Source organism: Triticum urartu, chromosome 6A, assembly GCF_056163025.1.
Source record: "Triticum urartu cultivar PI428250 chromosome 6A, HENAU_Tu73, whole genome shotgun sequence".
Classification (NCBI taxonomy): domain Eukaryota; kingdom Viridiplantae; phylum Streptophyta; class Magnoliopsida; order Poales; family Poaceae; genus Triticum; species Triticum urartu.
The window spans coordinates 597,701,094-597,712,086 of NC_141878.1; the positions used below are offsets into that span (position 1 = coordinate 597,701,094).

Consider the following 10,993-nt stretch of genomic DNA (forward strand, 5'->3'; position numbering starts at 1 on the left):
GACCAGGGCATGTCCAGTCGCTGATCCTTGGCTTGTTGCATGTCGCTGCTGCTCTTGCTATCCAGTACGTGCACAACCATCCATATAATATAATATGTTAACTAGATTAAAAATCAGCATGTTGTACACACGACTAGATATTCGGCGCTCCCATGCTATCTACAAATAAAATTATGACTAAAAAAGTTTACACAAACCGCATAATTCTTTTCAGAACATTGATTCAAAATTCTTTACCATACGTGCAGACTTAATTTCAAAATGTAATCCACAAGTAAAAAAAAGGCCAAGCCATACTATGACAATTTATCTTAATTATATCAAGTTTTAAATTATTTTTGAGAGTTTTAACCATGTTTAGATGGTGTGATTGTAGATAGTTCACCCGTTTTGGTTTATAACATGTTTTCTGAGATTTAAGTTTGACCATGTATTTAATTAACCAACATTGTGGTAGGGGACTGGCAGTATTAGACGCAAAATCACTAATCAGAAGCTTACTACAAGATACTAATATGAACATTAAGCCTTCTATAATATTTACTATTTTGCAGTAAAAACGTCACAAAAGTTTCAGGATGATTTGTGTTCCTGATTAAAAAAATACTTTCTGTTCAAGCGCAATGCACTCTTTTTCTTTCTCTTTCAGTATTCCATTCCTTGGATGTTTCTTCTTCTTTTTTTCAACTGTTTCTTTACTCGAGCTTCAGGATGACATCCTTTTGGGCTTTCAGGGCTCCGCAAGTGTTTTTGCCTACCTCGTTCGTCTTTGGCGTGCGCCGTGTACCTGCCAGAAACCTACCGGTGAACACCCGTAAACTCTGTCCCAACGTGTGCGTTGGGATGACTCTCCTCAGTCACCTCAACGGAAGAGTGTCCGAACACTAAACCGGACGTTCAACTTCACCTTACACAATTCAGACAGTGGATGAATTAATATACATATTTTTTATACTAAACTTTTATACTTTTGGACTTATTCGTTTATCATGCTATAGGTTCAATGAGTATAATTTTTCCATCAATTAGATTTTATATTTTAGCACATAAAAATATTAATTATAGTGTTTCTCATTACATAGATATAATGTATATTAGGAAAAAAAATTATTATGCCAAATTTAAGTTATGTGTTGTTGAAAAGGTCCTCTTTTGATTATTTTTTGATAATTATGTAAATTTTATAGTGTTTACATATGTATTTCGGAGTATGTGTGTTTTCTCGTTTGTATCATAGTAGGGGTTTCTAGTCTATCATTATATAAACATATGAATTGAAACCTCTAGAATATAATTTGAAATTTGACAAATGTGTGTATCAAGTTGGGTTGAACAATAAGTTCATAATATGTGTATGTTACATAACTTGGTATTGAATCAACATTGTTTATAGTAACCATCGATGAACTAAAATAGTCGTTGATTTTACTTTTGCATACATATGATTTGATTATTTTTTATGCGTGGTTGAATGCACTGGATTTCATCCGCTGTGTACTAATATTGCTTACTTAGCATCATAGTTTAGTGTTTAATATTGTAATTTAGACACACACACACACACACACACACACACACACACACACACACAAACGCAGTGATGTAGCTCTGTTAGAATCTCAAATCCACCCGCACCACGAGCGTGACTTTCACATACTACAATAGTTTGCCATCTCACTGGAAAAAAATGGAAGGCATGCATATTAAAATTTGCTTCCCCAGGTCACAACCGACATAAGAGGATTGAAGCATTGCATTTTCTTTGAAAACTTGGAAATATATTAGCCATGAAACATAAAAGGAAAGCACAGAAATTTATTAGTTTCCTTTCGAACATTTCAGCTAGAGAGGAGGTTTATGCATGGCAAGTGTTTTTTAGAAGCAAAAATACGCAAGAAATCGATCGATCCATATATATTAGTCGACGTGGTCCCCTCCGATCTTTACTTGGAGCAAAGCCATACCATTAATCCACAAGACCACAAGTGAAGCTCGACCAGCCAGTGGGACAAGCAATCATCTTCATCAAATGGTGCAAGAGTGTTTGACTTCGGGGGTGAACATGCATGGCATTACTGACTTGGATGGAGAATCTTAATCCCACCACCACCATCACGGAGTAGTTACTCTATTATTATCCATCGACCCTCGAGAGAAATGGAAACTATAAACAAATAGGCCCGATCGATATGCAAGTTGCTTCTAAAGCAGTTTAGTAATCCATATGCATTGTAGGAGCATCCATTCCATAAGTATGAGGTGGTTGCAGTGGCAGATCCTTTGTCTATGGCCATCCATCTCTAGGTGATGAGGACCAAAGGTGGTGCGATAGTGGATCGATGTGGGGACGCGATTTCCTTAACTTCTTCATGTTTTCTTCAATGGTGTGGGAGGGCCTTGGGTTCTCTCACCATGATTCATCAAGTGAGAATGTGCCAGCTGGTAGAGACCTTACTTATGGTGACGGTTTCAACAAGTACATGTAGATTCTCCTGGCGAAAGCACATGAACTCGCCAATGTTTAGATCGGGCATTTTTGACATGCATGCGTTGTGTTCTTGTTGAAGGTGTGATTTGAAGCTCGGCTCCAGGGATAAAAATCACAAATTTGACCTTCGGTTGGACACGTCGAGCATCGGCACACGCGGGGTGCCCTCTTTTTAAATGCCTTGTCTAGGAGTAGCATATTTTTCCTTGTTCGCTCAGATCTCAAACAGGTCGTACTATGAGTCTATGACGCATGTAATGATCCATGGTAGGTTTGTTGAGATATACTATTATGAGATGGTGCGGTTTAGATGGCGTCAAATATTTTTTATGCTGACTTGCTGAGCTCGATACTTGTTGAATACTCCTTTTTGAAAGAAGAAAAAAATATAAACGACACAACCTATAGATAACACAATGATGTCGCCGTGTCCCTCCGTTTGACCGGGCTACATTGACCAAGTAGTATTGCTATCAAATTGTTTATGATGAAATTCCAGATATGGGAACCCAAGAAGCACGTTGATCCTAAAAAGGAAAAAATAACTAGCACTGCTATTACGTCATGTCAAAATATAAAATAAATTATGATTTTTTTTTTGCTATTTCGTGCACGACCTTCTCTGGCTAGCAAACAGTTTTATCACGGAGATCAGATCGGTTGGCTCCAATTGTTTTCTATCGGGACACCCAAATAATCGATTTAGAAAGCTCGCCGGTGCCGATCTATTTAAAAGTCGCAAAAGCAATACGATCGATCAACCGGAGATGGACGCCGACGTGGAGAGGCAGCAGGCAGTCGCGCCTCAAGGAGACCGGTGGATCGACAAGATCAGGTGCCCCGGCCTGTGCGACACCGTGTTCATCGCCATCTGGGTCATCATCTTCATCTCTTGTCTGTTCTTCATCTGGCCAGTCCCGCATTACTACGTCGGAATCGGCTCAGTCTCCGGCGTCCCGGCCGCGGCTGCGACGGTCGTCGACCCGGCCTTTAACCTCACGCTCGGCGTCGCCTCGTGGAACTACATCGGGGGAGCGTGCGTCGATCGCGACATGTCCGTGGAGGTGGCCTACCGTGGCATCCCGCTCGCCGACGCCAGGACCTCGCGGCTTTGCGTTGGCGCACGGAAGGTGGCGGAGCAGCCCGTCGTCGCAAGGCGGGAGGAGGTGCGTGTGCCGGCAGACGTGATGGAGGCCCTCGCGGCGGACACGAGGCGAGGGGAGCAGGTGTTCGACGTCACGCTACAGGCCCCGTGGAGCTTCGCCGGGAAGAAGCTGCTGTACCGGTGCAGCGTCGGGGTTGGGCCCAGCGCCGCCGCCTGGTGCAGTGAACTTCACATGGTGTAGATTTTCATTGTTATTCTTTTGGGGGTCCCGACAATGCCCTAACCCATGGATTGAGATTCTGAACATGTGTAGCCTTTGTTCATTTTACATCAAAAAAGATCATTAAACTGCATAGACAAGGCAGCATATGTAGCCTTTTGCGATGAGCGACAGATGTTTCGGCATTTGTTCCATGATTGTAAGATTTCACAAATATATTCGCATGCCATGGACTTCCATTTTCATATATAAATGCACCACCGCGTTATATTATCATGGGTGCTCAAATTTTTGATGTTACAAGGTTCCACAAAATTGCTAGTGTCAAATCTCATCCTTTGCATCACCTTGAGCAGCTTCTATGTAAAAATCGGACATGTGGTATGCCGATATGTTCGTGGAGGTAGCCTACCATGGCATCCTGGTCACCAGCAACATGCTGGTCTGTCTTTGCACCAAGAGGGTAGGTGTTTGAGTTCAGCCCTCGCACCAAATAAACGAAAGAAAATGCCGAGGTGGTGCCACGTTCTAGGTCACGTGTGTCGCTGCTTTGTGCAGTGAACCCTATTGGATGGATTGGTGTCTAGATAGTTCGATTCAAGTCTTTAACATAGTCAGATTTCAAAATTAGTTATTTTTCCATAATAAGTTCTTTATTGCTTGGGAGCTAGGGTGGGCACACATTGCGTCAATGTTCTTCTCAATGACATTGATGGTCGGGGAGATGACAAACATCGTTTATGCGCACTGATTATGCCTTTCACATTTTCCTCACAACATATACTTTTATAAGTCACCTTGATTCCACGCGCAATTCATATACCCTATAATTTGTTTCCTCCAACTAGTATATCAAATTAGTTAGTAAGCTGGTTAGCGGGCATTCAACATAACCTTAAGGGACATATCAAGTGGGACAATCATAGTTAGTGTGTCTTACTTTGGGCAATTCAGAATTGTTGGAACAATCATGTTTTAAAAGAACGACTGTTCCTTTACTTTTTTCACATAGGACCCATATGTGGTCATTTATTACTTCAGCGTGCGGATGATCATGATTATAAGGCCCTTAAATAATGCTTCATGGGAGATGGTGGCAGATGAATTGGTTAACACGTTTGGCTGACGAGCCAGCATTAGATTACACGTGTAGTCATATACTTAAATCTAAGAAAATGTCGACTTAATTTAGCAAATCAGAAAGAAAAGTGAACATCATGGGGAGCTTTCGGTCACTGTCGAGGGAGATACCCAACACATGATTATCTTAAATCCAAGTCGTTGATGATGTTAGCTGTGTGATATAATCAGCATTTAAAGTTTTACAACTTCCAACAAATTCAACTTTTTTTTTGAGAATCAACAAATTCAACTTTGCCTAGTTAAAAATAATACATTGCTCGAAGACGAGCCCATGTGAGGCATATTGCACATATATACTGTCAAGCACACATACAAAGTTAATGTGACATAGCACTATATATAGCAACATATTAATTTGTAAATACTTCTGGAGAGATGCAAAATAATGATCAATACCACATGAATAAATAAAAACTACACATACAATAACTAGTTTGCATAATTCGCAAAAGAAAACTAGTTTGTATACTAGAGCTAAAACACCATAATAGTTCTTCATCATGCCATAGTCAGTGGCGGAGTGGCCCATATGCCGACTCTCATGCAAGTAGATGGTTGTTAAGGATAGCAACATGAAGAGAAGAAAGACTAACATTGTCGTGGGCCATCACAAACTCTACTTGTAAAGAAAAAAAATTCTTAATACAATCAACAAAATTGTAACAGTTGCAGTACTTACGCATGTATTTTTTGATAAACGGTGGATTTTATTGACTCGGAATGGAGCATCAAGAATATACATAATACAATGAGCACATACTCAGCCTCTGCATAGTTAGGATGCACACAATCAACACCAACTAACACACGTAAAAATACACGTCAATAACTAGCAGAGTGATACAGCCAAAGCTATGTGTAGACGAGGAAAAAAGAAAAAAAGAACTAATCGACAAAATTTGCAAACTAAAATGATGACCATATAAGCACCAACCAAACTACGCTAACAACTAGCAAAGTCATATAAGTACTTATGCGTGTATGGGTGACAGTCTTCGCTCCCTCCGTCTCAAAATAAGTGTCTCAACTATGTACTAACTTTAGTACAAAGTTATACAAAGGCCGAGACACTTATTTTGGGACTGAGGGAGTATATGAATAAAACAGTTTGTTTGATATTTCCTAAACAAGTTCACATAGAGTTCAGAACGAAAATATGCACATGTTTTGCAAAAAATGTAGGGAAAATGTAAAACGGCTATAACTTTTGCATACGATGTCGCAAAAAAACGTATAATATATCAAAATGTTCAGAACGAAAATCCGCTTCCGATTTTGACAGCCTACGACCTGTTTGCAAATTTTTAGAATCCTCAAATTCTAAAAGGAAAAAAAGTTATGCTCAAATTTCAGTTTTTTTTTGAATTTTTGTTAAATCTGGTCAAATTATGGTCAAACTACTTATTCAAGAAGTATTAGTGTTACTAAATAATTATTCAAGAATATTAGTGTTACTAAATAATTATTTCAGTTTTTTTGAATTTTGGTCAAATATGGTCAAACTGTGGTCAAACAATGGTCAAACTACTTATTCAAAAAATATTAGTGTTACTAAATAATTATTTCAGTTTTTTTGAATTTTGGTCAAATCTGGTCAAGTTATGGTCAAAGTGTGGTCAAACTGTGGTCAAACTACTTATTCAAGAAATATTAGTGTTACTAGATAATTATTGTTTTTTAGAACAATAGTTTCAAACTCAAACAGTGAAATGTGTGACTTCATGCGCAAGCTAAATTCCTGAGGGTTAATAGGATTGATATCTTACTATTGTCAGGAAAACAATAAGTGCAGACTTGGAAACGAGGGAGAATAGAACCCGGAAGTTAAGCGTGCTCAGGCTGGAGTAGTGAGAGGATGGGTGACCGTTCGGGAAGTTAGATGATTTGGAATGATGAGCGGTGATTAGAGATTAAAGGTGTGTTAATCGCATGGGAATTCCCTTTGTTAGATAAAATATTTCTAGCAAAGTGGGAGATGTAGGAATTTGTGGCTTGCAATATTTTTATATGTCCACTACATTATTATACTCCCGGAATAAAAACCTCGGTGTGGAAGTATTCACGGAAATAACCGGGAATACTTGATGTGGAATTGTACTTAAGAAAATATACTTAAGGAAGCCGGTACGACTATACTGGATACAGAACACAGTTTATATGAATACACTGGAATTATACCCGGGAACAGTATAGAGCGGAATGCCAGGTTGTCCGTATGATTGGCTTTGTTAAAGCCTGCGAGTTTGATTTTGAATTCAAACTCGGCGCATGACTCACACATGCGTGTATGGGACCAAATTGATTAACGGTATTTGGACTCGGTAACTGGCTGTTGATTATTGTGGTTGGTTTGACAAGTCACGAGTCCTAACTAAAAATAGATTGAAATATCTGGAACTTGGAGTCTATATAAGGTCCCACCCTCTAGCCTCAATATGCATTGTGAGCGGCACCACCAATAAGGCAGAGGAATAGAGGGTAGGCTGTTTAGTTCCAAAAAACCTAATTTTTCTAACAAACGTTAGGTGAAGAAGAAGCAAGTGTTAGGTGAAGAACATGCAAGCATTATTTGAAAGAACATGCAAGTGTTAGGTGTAGAACATGCATGCAGAAGAAACGACAATATATGAACGCTCGATGTGCCTATATATAAGGGAAGGACACACGTCTTCGTTTGCATCTCGCCAAGGCGCAGTCATTAGAGTAAGAAGCTGCCCAACATCTTCAAATAAATCGTGCGTAGATGGCTGAGCGTGAGATCCAACTGATAGTTGCCGAGGGTGAGCAGGCGCCTAATGCAGGAGCCGGCTCCAACGCTCGTGGTGCTGGTGGTGGCGCGCGTAACGCGGCGCCGGTGGGGTCGGCTGCGGTGGCCGATACCGTACTCGAGCCGGTATTGGGTAATTCAGTTTTTTTTTGGAACTTAGACTTTGTAAATATATACTTTATTTATAATATAATTAACCTTAGAACAACTGTTCTACAGTACAGGCTTCAAAAAAAGATACCGTACTCGAGCAAGCTAAAGATGACGAGGAGTTTCTGAACAAGATGCGCGGGTGGCTGATGGCGGTGGCCACGCTCTTCGTCGGCTTCGCGTTCCAGGCGGCGATGCACCCGCCTGACTGGATGCCCAAGGACTACTGTCTTGGAGACTGGCGGCCGGTGGGCACACGTCAACCCTTCAGATTGCGCTATGAGAGTTTTGCGGCACCTATGTTCATACTGTCGAACACCATGACTTTCGCGACAGGATTGGTTCTGTTGAAAAGGCTGCTGGCGATTGAAAAGACCCCGGCTACAAGTGACATTAATCAAATAAGATTCATGGTGGCCAGTCTCTCCCGGTTTGGGCTAGTTACGTACGTGTCCGGTATCTCCAATGATCCATTCGCTGCTTCAATGGTTCTTGCTTCTCTCCTGGCGTACATCGTAGCGGCGCGCATGGTGCTGAGAGCTGGCCCCCTGTTGAGGGCCCCCCACCGAATATAGCATGAACATATACTGGAGTAACTTGTTCCTTTTTTTAGTAACCTGTTCTGTGTATACTTACTGAGCCTTTGTGGCTCACAGCAATACAAAAAATTGTGTTCAAGTTAGTATACATGGTCAAGAGACGACCAGCACGGCGCTGCAATGCTATGACTCATTATGTAACGTCATAGCCCTGTAAAATAGAGGAAAAATTATTGTATTTTTTTCCAGTTCTGTTCATAGTATAAACATAAGAAGTAACATTCATCCTTTTCATTTTTTCCAGAAAATAATATATTTGCATGTATTCTATTTTACAACAAATAGCTCGGAAGGCTCTCACCTTAGCATAAGTATTCAAATAACAGACGTTGCTTAACAATCCGATGCTCATTTCTCTGTTCAAACAAAAATAATTCTTCAATGGACTACCCAATTCATTAATAAGTGTTGAACTAAATAACCAAAATAAACAGTTACCCTAATCCTCAAATCCTCTAATAGTGCCTATCTCATCGAATCTATGAATTTCAAATACATATGTCTAGCAATATTTATCTAAGATATTCAACGACTCTTACTGTCGCACATAGGGTTCCATAGATTACTCCAATCCAAAATAAATAGATTACCCTCTCTGCCTAGCCTACCAATCCAAATTCAACTAATTATCACATGTCAGCTAAATTAAATTAACAAATGCATAGCATGATATATTATTAATTATATCAATAGTCAAATCATTTCCCAGAATAAGTCGACACGATGAATGATCCAGCAGTTCAATTATCATGACCACAATTTAATCGCGCACTATCAATCCAAACACCATCGAGTGTCTCAACTTAGTGATCAATCATTATATCATATATAGTTGTACAACTCATTTGTTATCATCAAACCCAATGTTTCTATTTACCTTCAAATACGTAGAGCTAAATAATATCCATATAGGATCAAACGATCCAAATACATGAAACAATTACCCCAAATCAACTACATAAAGCAATCGACAATTAGAAATCACTCTCGCCGCCGCCGAAGCAGCATATCTACACAAAAATCAGGCTCGTCATCGACCAAAACATAAAATCAACACAAAGTGAGGTACATACCAATATTTGGTGTGGTCGATGAGGCCGCAGATTTGGGGCTTACCATCATGCAGTCGTGTGACCCCTTCATGATCGTGCAAGTCCAGGTCGCTCCTGGAAGCATGCCCATCTACTCTTTGCGGAGTCACCATCTACCGCTCGGCCTTCGCCGACCACACTGCCTTCATCTCGATCACTTGGTAGTGTCACCGTGACCGCACAAACGGAACCTATAACACTGCCTCCTTCATCTATCTCCAATGGGTGGATGCGCATGCAGACACAGCAGACCATAGGAGTTTTTGAAAAGGAGCGGACGATAGGATGGGAACGATTTTACAGCGAAGACCTCAAACCCTAGTGTCTCTGTAGTGTAGGAGGGGACCGGAGTGACGGTAAGGAAAATAAATTGAAGAAAAATTGTATAAAAAAATGCTCCTTGAATTCTTCCAAGGGGGAAATGGCTGTGTATTTCAAACAGTGCAATGGCCTACAGGTAGAAAAATCATACCGAAAATGCCACTCAGGAGTACTACACGAAAAAGGGTGTAATAAAACGAATCTAAACGGCCCATATTCACCTGATTGTACTATGAAAGAACTACAAAACATTGTACTTAAAATGGGCGTCGTCTTGAATAAATCTATAGGTATTTCTAAAAAAATATCCTCCTTTTTTACTATATGAAAACCCCTTTTCTTAGTAGTAGTTGTTTGCCAGCGAGACGTGACAACATACCACCAACGAATATGACAGCATGCCCGCATGTGCTGCAAGCAGCTTTTGCGAGCTTTTATAAGCTTTTGCGAAAATTTATCATCAACAAACGTTGTAAGACGAGGTAAACGCCAACAAACTCTCTGTGATCCTTGACGACAGATGCATTTTCATGCTAAACTCTGTTGTGGGTTTAGTTTATGCATGGCGAGAAGGAGCCTTGAAATGCGGAATTGCATGGTTTGTTGATGATTAAAAATTTGCAAAAGCTGCTTGCAAGCACATGCAAGCGTGGTTATCAACCTTAATCTGGTGACCTTTGTCCGGTCAACATCTACTGTAAAGGTGGGTTTTGTAGCTGATATATAATTCACAAAAGTTACCCTCCCGGTTGCCGAGCACACGCACTAACTCATATAGTATATCACGCATGCAGATGTGTGTTTACTTTGTTGATGGATCCATAGTTTAAATTATAGACCGACCTGCAAAACCGGGACCGACGCCCCTATCGGTTTTTTAAGCTAAAGTAGACCGACTTGCAATTGGACCGAAAAAACCATGTAAACCGGTCGGTTTTTGCATGAACCAGAGGTATAAAATCGCCAGTTGAACCAGTGCCACACACAAAAATAGAAAAGTAATCTGCTTCAAAGAAAATTCAAACCCAGGATGCTGGATATAGGTGCGTAAGTTAGACCTTTGGCCTAATAACCATCTTGGCTAGCCAACTTTCTTGTCAAATTTAAGT

General features: G+C 40.3%; 1 protein-coding gene across 1 annotated transcript; it reads left to right on the plus strand.

The window, feature by feature from the left end:
* Nucleotides 1-7,650: 7,650 nt before the first annotated feature.
* LOC147966995 (uncharacterized) lies at nucleotides 7,651-8,703 on the plus strand. Its single transcript, XM_087527436.1, has 2 exons — nucleotides 7,651-7,856; nucleotides 7,943-8,703. Exons 1-2 carry the CDS (start codon nucleotides 7,700-7,702, stop codon nucleotides 8,446-8,448), a joined length of 663 nt encoding a protein of 220 aa, XP_087383562.1. The 5' UTR covers nucleotides 7,651-7,699; the 3' UTR covers nucleotides 8,449-8,703.
* The last annotated feature ends 2,290 nt before the right edge of the window (nucleotides 8,704-10,993 follow it).

What these genes read in the sequence shown, in the direction of transcription:
- LOC147966995 (XM_087527436.1), top strand. Translation starts at nt 7,700, where the DNA reads ATGGCTGAGCGTGAGATCCAACTGATAGTTGCCGAGGGTGAGCAGGCG. An exon ending in CGTACTCGAGCCGGTATTGG is followed by an intron (nt 7,857 to 7,942) that starts GTAATTCAGTTT and finishes ACTGTTCTACAG; the next exon opens with TACAGGCTTCAAAAAAAGAT.